The sequence below is a fragment of the Contarinia nasturtii genome, unplaced genomic scaffold (assembly GCF_009176525.2).
Source record: "Contarinia nasturtii isolate CC-2019 unplaced genomic scaffold, AAFC_CNas_1.1 Cnas_scaffold_2678, whole genome shotgun sequence".
In the NCBI taxonomy this organism is placed as follows: domain Eukaryota; kingdom Metazoa; phylum Arthropoda; class Insecta; order Diptera; family Cecidomyiidae; genus Contarinia; species Contarinia nasturtii.
The window spans coordinates 1,113,356-1,126,367 of record NW_022199997.1 but is presented as its reverse complement, the minus strand read 5'-3'; the positions used below and the strand labels follow the sequence as shown (position 1 = coordinate 1,126,367).

Genomic DNA, 13,012 nt, shown 5'->3' with positions numbered 1-13,012 from the left:
GAAAACGAGAGCAAAATAGAATTTTCCTTAATCGACTTGAAATGAAATAGATATTTTTGCCGTGGTCACAAAGCAAAACGGTATTTACAGGCTGTCGGTATTTTGCGACGAAACAGTACCCCCTTTTGGACCAACACTTCCCAACCCTCCGGATTTTCAGGTAAAAATAGCATGCTTAGACTTTGACCAAAGTAGATTTACAAAGATTACAACAAGCTATCGACTTGCACACGTTCATTCGAATGGAAACGCATGAGATCTGTGGCAAATCCGTCTTAAATAACAAAATAACATGCGATACATGTCTTTATGTTCGGTTATATGTGCGTATTTAGTTTGACTTATTCTTTTTTTTCCTTAACTTATCCTCAGGATGTTGCTGCATTTCGAGAGTTTCTTCTTGTAAAGTTAATCAACGGTGAAAAGGCAACATTTCAAACACCCACATTTTCACGGAAACGTGAACGCACGCTTGAAATGTTAATCAAAGACTTGTACGAAGAATATGCACATGATACAAAAACGGTGAGTCTTATATTTATTGCCAATGGATATATACGATATAAAACCATTGGCATCAATTTATTACTTATTATATTTACTTTGGATTTCATTTGCGTCAATAGAATATGCTGAATCGGCGTGCATTTTCAGAGGTATTGTACGATGCACCACGTACCTCGAAGTTAAAAGAAGATGCACGTCAAGTGGAATTTGTTCGTATTGGACAGGCGTTGAAACTTGAAGCGATTGGTAATATAAGTTGGACCATGATTAAAAATTAAAAGCAAAAAATGTTACATTGAAAATTCTTTTCAAACTTTGTTTAGTACGCGGAGATGCGCCAACCAGCTTGGCATCGACGGGACCGGGATCGGTTTTCAAACGATCACCATGGGAACCGCAATGTTTTTATGCAGCTTTTCCATATCGTGGCAATATGATAGGTGATTCAATTGGCCATGATGCATTGGTGTTGGCTTGTGATGAAGGGACATTTCTTATTCGAGAGGACCAAAGCTATCAGAGTGTGTTCGATAAATCGTTTTGTGTGCGACAAATGAGTGTCGTTGAGGATCATGGTATTATGCTGATTCGTGGCGGAAGTGCCACCAATAAAGATGGCCATCGAATTCATGTATTCCGCATCAAGGAATTCAAAGAGGAAATTATCAAAATTCGATCTCGAATTGATGTTAAGGATCGTCGCATTGAAAAGACGCGCGGATGCCATTTGTTTGCTATTTCAAAGGGTGGCGACGGACATTTGAGAATGGTTGTGACCATTGGTCGAAAGATTTTAACATTTCAATGGAAATACACGGCCGCTTGGACATCATGGTGTTCATCAACAAACGACATGGAAACTGTTGACGGTTTCTTATTTCAAAAAGTAAGTACACAGACCGACATTGAAAATAAGCGATACAATATAATAACATGGTGATTACCGAACTATTATTAGGAAATTACCCTTCATGATAGTCCTAGTATTATAACAATTTTGGATACTCCCACATCGGCCAGCACTGGATTGCTTATGTGCGTTGGTTACAAGTAAGCATACACACACATGACAATAGCAATGTCACCATTTGGTGTGTTTATTAAAAACCAAAGTTTTCTAACTCTATTCTTGTCTCGGAAATTCACTTTTTTATAGACATCATTTTGAAATTGTTTGTGAACAAACGGGTCATTGTACCCGTTTACATGATATTGAATCGTCAAAACGATCCCAATCACAATTGGTAACTGCTGTCGATCTATGTGACGGCCATGAAACGGAACTTTTGCTGTGTTACAATCGTAAGTCAAAGTTATAATTGCCAAAGTTGCATCGAAAATTCATTCGTACAACGTTTGCTTCTAATTTAAGATACATGCCATTTCCAAAAGCTTCAAGATGAAAACAAAACCAATTTGAACGAATTTGATTTTCATTGGAATACATCGCCAACATCAATTGTCTGTGCATTCCCGTATATAATTGCATTTACTCCAGATTCAATTGAAATTCGATTATTAGTGAATGGTAGTCTTGTTCATACGGCCACAATGCCAGAATTGCAATTAATTTCATCGAAGCGTGACATCTATTTTGCAACCACAGCGCCCGAATTCATACCAAAGGATTTTCGCATCGGTTGTTTAGAAAATGAGCAAATACAGGAATCAACAGCAAGTCGTCGGCCCAGTCGCATCAATGAATTTAGTAATGAGCGTATACTCGAAATTCGGCATAAAATCGATAAAATCGAAGCACAACAGCGAATTGAAAGCAGCGAGAAATACATACCATCACCATCAAAACTAATTGCACAACCGGTGGAAAAGTTTGAACCACCGATACACATCAATACTGAAGATAATTTTACAAAATTTTTACCATTACCGCGTAGCGATCAGTCGCCGTGCATTCAGCGTGCACGTTCATTGCAGAAGCCAAAAGAGAGAAATTTGGCTGACGACTCAAAACGTTTGATTTCAAAAAGTAATTCGTGTGGTGATTCGTGTACGGCCAACAATAAACCCGAACATGACATTTCAATGACTGGTAAACATATAAATGAACCAACTGTTCCACCGAATTCACCGAAAGTGAATTCAACGTCGCACAGTCCAAATTCACCCACAAAAATTCGTCTTTTAAAATCACCAAATAACAATAGATTAATCCAATTTGCTACGGCAAACACGGAATCACTTCAAGCTACCGAAAAACAAAAGCCTTTGCGAATTTTTCGCATTCCGTTATTCAATTTGACTGGAACACATTCCCATTATCATATTCACAATAGTACACCAAAAGTATCGATTAAAGTACCGCCACGAAAAATTGAAGAGGACGGATTTGAAACAACCGAATTTGATGCACGCACCGAAGATACGGCCGCTGCTACCACAACAAATGGTGCGGCAGCAACGGAAAATGACCAGAATTGTGATATGAAAAAAATTCGAAGTAATTTACAAAAACTTTCCACAAATTGCACAAATTTATCGCTGTTTTCATCCATTTAATCGGTGGCAGTTTTTCAGGAAATTTTCGATTTGAACATGTCAATGTTCGACATAAATTGACGAAATTAAAGAAAAAAACAAAGAAAATTTAAACAAAACAGATCTGATTTCAGAATCAGTGAGTATTTTTATACGGAATGCACAGAATGACAGCACACATTTTTTTCTATTATATTGTAATGCATACAATGATATCGGATTGAAGCGGGTCAATTGACAGATGATGTTTTTTTGATGATTTTTGCCTACCAGCGAATGATGAAGGAGATTAAGGAAAAAAACACACACAATTTTTTTGTACATAAAACAATTCATGGAAACCTACAAATGGTGATTTTATCAAAAGAATCTTTAAAAACTAACAATAAATAATAAAATATTTAATAAAAATGAATGAAATATTTATCTATATATGTGTTACCAAAGCATTTCAGTCAACCAAAAATGAAAATTTTATGTAGCAGCAGATTAGTTAGAATCTCTATAACTATCGTTAAGCTCACCACATTGATGATACAATAAAGATGAAGGAATGAAGATGATTTAATTGGCGTTCATGTTTAAGAGAAATTATATTCATTATTATTAACAGAATTTAATTAAATGACATTTAATTAAGTGAAATAAAAACAGTCTAATCAAAAGAATATATTGCATAAGATAATTAATTATATGTGATTGATTGAATCAGTGTTTGCAAGTAATTAAGTGTTTATTGTGTAAATAAAATGTTTCAAAGTATTCAGATGATGATGTGTTTTGATTTAAAAAAAAAAGACAGACTCTTCTGCGAACAGATGTGTGGGGTAAGAAAACGCCTTGCATTTCTGTGTAGTTCCTTATTGTTTTTTTTTTATTTAACAATTTAGTAACAAATTTGATAGTACAACCGAATTTATGCGATTGATTTGATTTTGGTTATCTACAATTTATACAGAATATGGTGGATTTGGTTGAATTTATATTCAAAAGAACAAACAGGTAAAATACATGAACTACAACAAAAATGGTAAATATACAGATAAATACTATATCGTAACATAAAATATATATATATCTCATTAAATTTATCTATCAATTCTTCAAAGTTGTCTCAAAATTTTCGTTATAAACTTAAAAAAAGAACTCAAAAGATGAATGATTATATCATTTTTCAATATATCACTCTTACATCTTCTTGTCCATAATCACGTTTTATCAAACTCTGTTAAAAAAATTATTATAATATAGCATCTCAAGAAAACAACGATAATACAAAAAAACCGGATAATTTGGTTAGAAACAATATATATATGCGTAAATAATCGGCTTGGATGTTAACAGTCTTGGCATTGGATTGAGTATTTCATTCGGTACTTAATCTAATTTGGTTTGTTACGCTTTAAAAACCGATCAATTTGTTAATGCATTAACCTCTTAACTTAAGGTTTAAATAAATTGCTACTTGACTTGACGGAATAGCCTCATTTCAATTATAAATGGATGGAATCCGATATTTGGACGACTTTGATTCCAAACAACATGATAACATATAACTGAATCGTTTCAATATAAAACTACATATGTAAAAGAGTTTTAGTACACGAGCGAACAAGAAAACACACTTAAATCACTCCTACAACAAATAATGAGAGGCAAAATATCCTTCACATAATACTTGACAGTGACCAAAAAAAGTAACAATGATTGATGGACAACGATCACAATTTGGATGAATTTGTTTGGATTTATTGTGTCACTCGACGCTTAATGCACCAGACTTTCTTCTTCTTTTTTTTTTAAATATGAGAACGGAGCTCATCATTTTTTTTAGCTATAGTCTTAACCTAATGATGCACTTGCAATTTTATAAGTCTAGGCTTGTGTTGTTGATTGTATAAAAAAATATCATCACATAGAACATAATGTCATCGAAAACGTCTAAAAACGATCAACGTTTACTACATATATAAAAAATCCAATAGGATTCAATATATCGAAGGTGAATAGAAAAAATAATTGATTGGATTTAAACGCTCAAATCTTCCCAGTCCTCTTTTACACGTTCCGGCAGTTCAATGTGAAATGATACACGAGCATTGCGTAGCCGATCCAAACATTGTGGTGTCAATGGGTTCTTTCTGAGGTCGACCAATTCAAGTGATTCGGTTGTGATTATTTCATCCGTTTCAACGTCTGCAAGGATGAAAATGAAGAAGAAGAAGAAAACATATAAAATTCGTTCCATCTTTGTCGAATGTACAAAAATGATTGATTGCCCTATTAACTTACCGATGATTGCATTATTGTTCGCCTTTAGTTGACGCAATTTTGGCATTTTGAACACAACCTTTGGCAATGACAAGAACAAATTATGTGAAATATCCAATCGCAACAATTGTCCAAGATCTGCCAGTTCATCTGGTAGTTTGTTAATTTGATTGTTTGACAAATTCAAATCTGTAATAAATAAAAGCCAACATTATGGTTGTTACATTTTCATTTCTCAATTTTTCAAAAAATTACCTGTAATCAAACTGAATTTCATCGCAAATTTTGGTGGTATTTTCTTAATAACATTTGAGCTCAAGTCACAAGTTTTCAGTTCCGTGTTTCGCATCAAATGGTAAACCTAGATCATAAAAAAATATTTATCTTCTATATTAAAATAATAAAATGGCTTTGAAATGTGATATTTATACATACAGCATCTGGTACTTGTACTAATTGGCACTCGGAGAGATCTAAAAGTGAAACAAAAATAAACAAATCAAATGGTTAGTTAATTCGTACAATTGTTAATACATTTGTTCACAAATTATTCTAATTCGAGTTAAAATAGGTTGTCTAATTTTCCATTTTACATAATTCATGCGAAATGAAAATTCTTTAACAGTAATAATAAAAATCAAATCAGTGCCGACAATTAAAAACAGCTGTTAAGTAAAATAAATGTCGAAAATAATGCACAGGAAAACGATAATGAATGAACGCTTCACGTCAGTTTGTTTTAATCATTATGCAATTGAATGATGTGCACTCTATGTAATAATATATAATTTATTATGTTGACGGCTTTTGTAGATCATATAATCATTTCAATTCTCCCTGAGCTCTGCACCTCACGCAATTTTACTCAGCTTTAGTCACATTGTGATGTGTTGCATGTGTGACTTGTGATTCAAGCCCTGTAGACCGTTATGCACTTATTATTTTGTTTAATAATAATGGTCTATAAATGTTTGTTTTTGTAATAAAAAAACAAACACTCGTGTGAAGAATCGCGCACAAAAAAAAAAATTGAATTACGCCAAAAACCACCAACAAAAACGTAAAAAAAATGCATGCCAAAAACGAATACCAATTTAATTATGAGCGTGTGTGCTTGTTCAAAATCAATGAGTTTCAATTTGGTCGGTAATTCTGTCGAAAAATTGAATTATTACCCAGATGTTCTGTTTCAGCCGCCGCTTCACAACGCAATACAACTTGAACCACTTGATTAGCCATTTCACCGAAATTTATTAAATGCACATAAATTAAAGTCACAATTGAATTTCCTTGAATTTGGTGAATTTTTTGGTATTGGTTGCGGTTGAACGTTTTGATCAACTTTCAATTGGAAACGATGAAATTTGAGCCAATTTATGATGTTTGATGAATTCGATATTGAAGTGGGCACAAATCGAAACCGATGAGGTGGAAAAAACGTGTCAAAGATAAATTTCGAATTTACCAGAATCACTATTTCACATCATTTATTGTGAATACGATTAATTTTCCTTTGAACATACACGAAAATTCTAAAAATAAATTACGCGGTCACAATGTTCAGCACACCACAAAACAACAATTTTAAAAGTCACACATTTTTTTTGCCTTTTCTCTTATTCGCGGAATATTTTACACACTTAAACCGTAAATGTTCGGAGATTTTCCTATGCCAAGTGACAAATCAACCGAACAAACATCATTCAACAGAGACTCGCAGACGTCAATTCGAGAAAAGAAAATATTGGATCAAAATATATTTTCCGACAATGTGATTTCATCGGTTCGTGGGTTTTTCTCTCTTTTGAATCGCTTAAATTCTTAGTCACCGAAATGTCAAAAAGTCACAATTTACGTATTACGTTTTTATCGATGTGTTATACTTTCGGCGAAGACGAAGAGCGCCAAAAATAAATTATTTTTTTTTTTTCATTTTCGCCGAACAGAACGAATAAAATAATGAAGAACTTGGGGATGGGAACGAAAGAATAGATATATCGTTAATTTTAGCTTCTTAAACGTTTTTTTTTCTTCTTAGCTAAATACGTAATTGAAACGTTCAGATATGATTGTTATTGTTTATATTTGTCTTGCACGCGCATCGCTTACGGACGACGCATTTGACGTGCGCACACGTTCCACATTTTCGTCATAGAGCGACGTCGAATTTAAAGAGACAGACAATTTGGTAACATTATTGCGGAAATGTCAACACTCTCAATGAGTTGGAGTGTGAATATAATGAAGACGCTAAATAACACACTCACAGATTTCGAGAATTATTTGCGTTGTCGAAAAAAAAATATTCCAAATATTGACCTTGGTTTTGGAGCAAATTTTCGAGCTTAACAGACGGTTGAAACTTTAATAATTAAGAAAATTATATTGAAGAGGTCTTCATTCCCTAGCGCAATTCGCTATGGCTAATGCTCCGACGATTAATGGTTTTGAAGTTCATCAGACTATCTAAAACAGACAACGAATGGGTTTGCAAAAAATGTGCTCTAGTTTAAGGAGATTCGCTTTTTTTTTGCAAAAATTGGTTTATTCAAAATGATTAATAGTTTTCAGAAGACATTGCATGAACGTGAAGCTTTCTCCTCGGCTGTGAAACTCATTCCGGATCCTCATCTATTTGATAAACACAAATACGATGCACTAGGACAATTAATTTTCACACAGAAAATTCGACGAAGTGTAAATCTATTGTATGATTGATATGAAACCACATTATTCGGAGTTGAATCCGACCCCAAAACGATACGTTTGTTCGTGATGAAGCGCAGAGAAAGTGAAGGTCAATTAAAGCGATTTATCTATTGAAAAGAAATGTGTTATATGTGTGTAACCACAGATATCTCGAACAATATAAATGACCTGAGAAATCGTTGCACTGTAAAATGTAGACTAGCCTAGTAGCGTTGCATATGTTTTGCGTGCGATGAAAATAAAATATAACAAGAATGAAGTTTTACGATATGCAACGATGAAATTTCACAATTTGCTCTTTGTTTTATGTGCGTCTTTGAATCAGTCCAACGAATGCGTTTGGATTGTGCATCCGTATGTTGTGAATGATTTGACTTGTATGCCGAATACAAAAAAAAAAAAAAAATAACAACATGCACTTCAACCAAAATAGAGAAAATAAAAGCGAAAATGAAGAAAAAAATTAAACATGAACATGCATGTAAACAAAATTTCCATAATTTGTTGCTCCGTTAAAACATGGTATTTGTTTTATTCATTTTCTTTTGCTTTTTCATTTAAATTCCAATTTTATTTACTATATTGAAATAGTGTCGATGTAATGCAAGTCTTCCGACCAATTCTTCACTATTATTCAATTTTAAAAAGAGCGTTTTTGGTTGACTGCAGTCATCGGAAGGCAAATTGCCGCATTTTTTTTTCTATAATCAATCTAGTATTCACGATCGAAGATCACACACAATTAAAATCTGAATCATAATGGTTAATAAGTGATAAGGAATTTCCTTGAAATGAAATCGTTTGGCGTATCGCTACGATGGCCATTCCAAGGGAATTCTCTTTTGTTTGATTGTCAATGTAAAATCATCGAAAAGAGACGCAATTTTCAAACTTGTTTCGTAGAAAAATGAACGACGCACATCGACTATTTGTGTCATGAGTGACAAACAAATGATTGGAAAATGGTGTAGCCGTGACCATACTTTATTAATGCAAATTATTGAATTTTTGACCGAAATTCGTTTCAAGCGCAATCAAAATGAATCGCATATGTGCTAGAAACTGTGCATTTTCCACGTAATGGGTTCTCTTAATTCGCATCTGATTTTTGCCGTACAAAATGTGTCGTTGTTCCGTCAATTGGCACTCGGCCAAACAGATCGACTAAGAGATGAAATCTCAACAAGAGCAAAAAAAAAAAACAAAAGTCATCGCACAAAACACAATGAACTCAGTTGTAATTAAAAGTCCACATATAAATTGCTTTAAAAAACATGGCTTTGAATGAATCAAGCGAACAAATTTGCGACGCAAAATAGAAAATTTATAGCGGAACATGCCACAAAGAAAATTTGAAAAACAACAAAATTGCAAAACAAATAACTGTAGACGCGTGTAAAGCACAAAACATCTGACTGAAATTGCGCGTTCTTTAAACGAGGACTGAATTTTCCATTGGTACAATTGTTGAACTGTTTCAATGCAACAAAAATTGAAAACGATGACCGTGTACATGTGGCTCTCTTCTTTATTCACTCAGGGGCATTCAAGATCAACTTTTTCTATACAAGTCACTTTCAAAGTGCAACTTTTACTGGAAACAATTCACTTGTGTATCAAACAAAAGTCACATGCGTCCATCCCGAAATCGATTGGGAAATGATATTTACATGTTATTCGCATGTAATTTATCGATAAAGAAAAAGCACATGTGAAGCATTTAGTACAAATGAAAATAATGCGGAACGTGCGCTCGTTGGTGTGGTGTGCGATGATAATAATCGAATGCGAAAACGATTTCAATGTTTAATCATGCTTTCGCTTCTCATTTGTACACCTTATGCTTTGAGTGTTTTTACGAAAAATCGAAACAATAAAATAAAATACTGCGAATCGTAAAATTCCTCTACAGAAAATGGAGCTTGCATAAGAATCCAATGGAATGGAAACTCGTTTGTATAAAAGTATCGATTAACCGTGCGATGTGATGCAACCTATTAATCACCAGTGATTATCGAATCGTGTGTTGCATCGATAGATTGATCTTATTTCATATTTGCGCTTCAAATTTAAAATTCTGAAATTTTTTTTCTCCGCCAAATTAAATGCCAAAAACATTTTAAATGTTATATTTAACCAATTTTTCGCAGCCATTCTTTAAATTAATTGCAGAAGAAACAAACAAACAAAAAACAATTTACAACATTATTAACGAATGCATGCATCACACCGATTGGTGTAAAAAAAAAATCATTGGATTCGCTTTGTTACAAAAGATTACTCGTTTGGTGCTGAAAATAAACAGAAATTGTATACCGTGTGTGATTACAGCGATTGAAACAATATACAACCGAAATGATCGGTAACAGAGCGCCAGGGAATGAATCTCGCGTAAATTGTATTTATAAAATTAACACAACGACCAATTATTCATTGTTGTGTTGAAACAAATAAAACGACGTACTTTAATTTATACGATTGATCGAACGTGCACACGACTGACTGACGTAAATTCATTATTGAAAGTTTGAGCAACAAATCTGAACGCACATTTCCACAATAAATTGAGCGTAATATAATCTGTGACAGATTTTGCTTTTACGTTTCGTCCAATTTCCAATATTCAATTTTGGTGGTTTTATGTGTGTGTGTGCTTGTTCAAGTGAACACCGCAAGCTGATTGTCAATTCATTGTATTTAGGGCAAGCATACATAATAGATATAGATTTCAGTACAGTGATGTTAAAATCAAATCGCTCGTTGCACTGAAAGTCTGTGAGTGACTAACGTTAAATCATGCAATAGACAAGCGCTTATTCAACGATACACGGTGAACGAGAGAACGTGTATGATTCACATCGACGATAAAGTCGAATATATATATGTGAAATGCATGCATGCGGTTTAATAACATAACATGCTTGAACGCACCATGAATTTATCACTCTTTGTGCGTTATTAGCCGAGAATTCATGAACCTAAAATCCAGACATTGATTTTTTTTTCTCTCTTTATTTTGCATTTTTCTTTTGCAATTGCGTCGAAATGGTAAACCAGAGACCATAGGTATACGAGCGAGCTGTTGTATTTTGTGCTTAAAGTACTTTATGCTTTTCGTTCAAATTATTTATAGAATGAAGTGAATTTTTTAGGCACAATTCGCAAACGGTCCATGGTTTCTGAAATAGACGCAAAACAAGCCGAGAAAGATCTTTAAATATATTCTGAGCGATTATCTACAGAAGTAAGGGCTTTTATTAAAACATTCATTTTGTCTTTTAATGTGACTATTTTCTGGCATGCGTATGTGCGCGGTTTTTTTTTTCGCAGATAAACTCGGCATTTTCAGAACAAAGAGCATTGTTTTGTGTTTTCTTTGTTTGTCAAACTGAAATGTGAAATGCAATTGCTGCAAATGTATATTTGAGACACACACAATTTACGAAATGTGTCGAAACGTTCACATCGCATTTTATTCAAAATCTGACACTAATCACCTTCATTCGATTTTTTTTGTTGTTGAATCGAAGCGTTTTGTTCAAATGTAAATGTGCGGAGCGCAGAAGTGGCGCATACAAATCTTTTACGAAGGTCATGAACATCATTGAAAATGTTAAAACGGTGGAATTCCGGATAACATCTCTCGATTGAGTGTTATTTTAGTAATTAATTGGTGCTACCGTTTGTAATATGAAAACAACAGAAAACTATAATCAACGACCCGTAGCTTTGTTCAATCCATTTTAGCGTAATTGTTAATTATACGTATTGAAATTGAATTCATTCGTCCGCCCGTTCGATGCTTTTGCCATTATTTTATCGCATATGAATTTTCAACATTTCCGATATTTCTTTATTGTATCTGTATTGGCAACAATTGTTTCATTACAGACAGATTTCGAGACGTAAATCAAAACCTTACTTATTGTAAGGTGAAACACTACAGAAACGTTTAAATGGGAATATGTTGTAGAATAATTATAGTACCGAGAATGACTAGAAATGGAAGCACAAATAGACTAAATGAATATGCTGAAAATGGTGCGTTTGAAATTTATGGCCATATTCGATCAAGTTATAATTATGACACAAATTATTCTACATCGAAAATCGAATTGTCTACTGAGATTTACGAGGATACTACAATTTTTTTTCCTCCTTCAATCTATTCAATTGTAAAACTGGTTTAAGATTTTCTGTGTACATTTGAATTTACCTAATTCATTGTTCTCTTTGGCATCGTCACACCGTTTAACGACTTTAATTACGCCTCGTCCAGCTACACGTGGAATCAATAATGTGCCTCCCATGCGTTCAATGTTTTGTAGCTGATTGCGATTTAATTCGTTGGATCCATCGTTTGGATTTGTGGTGTTGGTGATATCTTGTCCGAAATTTGAGGCTGCTGGTGGCATTTTGTTTGATTGTATTGATATTTGAACTGGTTTTTACAAAGAATTTTCTTTTATTTTACTTTCAATTAAATTATTATATTAACGCGTTTGATTTCACTTCACTATCTCACAATTTTGCACGAAAAATTTGTAACAATTTTCAATTTTCTTCGTATGAAAAAGAAAGAAAAATCTTAAAATTGCTGCTAATTTCTTTCAAAATAGCAAAAAAAAATATACGACAATATTTTGATTTACTCAAAAAAATATCGATAGATTCGCTTTCAATTTAATTCACAAAAAATTTTCTCTCAATAATTGAAATTGCTTTAAGATATAACGAACTAGTAGACTTCCGTTTTTTAAATGTTTTGCGCTGCAGTGAAACAGCTGATTTTATATGAAAATCTAGCCAAACGACGATTTGAACGAAACAAAAAACGCGATACAAATTATGTGCGAGCGTGAGAGAGAAGAGACGAAAACATTGACGCGCATATGCGTAGCATTTTAAATCGTATTTGAACACGAGCAGAGTGTAAACAGTGGTGTGCAATAGGCTTTGGCCTTTGGATGTGTGCACTTTTAGTGTGCATGTATGAGTTGACTGCGCGTGTTTCGTTGGTTTGTTTGTA

At 33.5% G+C, this 13,012-nt stretch overlaps 2 protein-coding genes across 6 annotated transcripts in view; one reads left to right on the top strand and one right to left on the bottom strand.

The window, feature by feature from the left end:
• The window catches only part of LOC116348901 (GTPase-activating Rap/Ran-GAP domain-like protein 3), a 76,506-nt gene extending 73,269 nt beyond the window's left edge, over positions 1–3,237 (top strand). For all 4 annotated transcript variants that reach the window (XM_031780102.1, XM_031780105.1, XM_031780103.1 and 1 more), the window contains 7 exons: positions 51–160; positions 373–525; positions 627–753; positions 831–1,393; positions 1,466–1,557; positions 1,664–1,809; positions 1,880–3,237. In XM_031780102.1, coding sequence (XP_031635962.1) covers positions 51–160; positions 373–525; positions 627–753; positions 831–1,393; positions 1,466–1,557; positions 1,664–1,809; positions 1,880–3,024 — 2,336 coding nt within the window. In that variant the 3' untranslated portion in view covers positions 3,025–3,237. The remainder of the gene's footprint in view (positions 1–50; positions 161–372; positions 526–626; positions 754–830; positions 1,394–1,465; positions 1,558–1,663; positions 1,810–1,879) is intronic.
• A 611-nt stretch (positions 3,238–3,848) lies between these two features.
• Positions 3,849–12,715, bottom strand: LOC116348907 (leucine-rich repeat-containing protein 20). Of its 2 annotated transcripts, none has more exons than XM_031780113.1 (5): positions 12,200–12,715; positions 5,710–5,747; positions 5,530–5,635; positions 5,296–5,463; positions 3,849–5,199 (listed from the first exon to the last, which is right to left on the bottom strand). In XM_031780113.1, exons 1-5 carry the CDS (start codon positions 12,396–12,398, stop codon positions 5,033–5,035), a joined length of 678 nt encoding a protein of 225 aa, XP_031635973.1. In that variant the 5' UTR covers positions 12,399–12,715; the 3' UTR covers positions 3,849–5,032. The 2 variants fall into 2 exon arrangements, with proteins under 2 accessions (XP_031635973.1, XP_031635974.1); XM_031780114.1 differs by lacking the exon at positions 12,200–12,715 and adding an exon at positions 6,450–7,138.
• Positions 12,716–13,012: the final 297 nt, after the last annotated feature.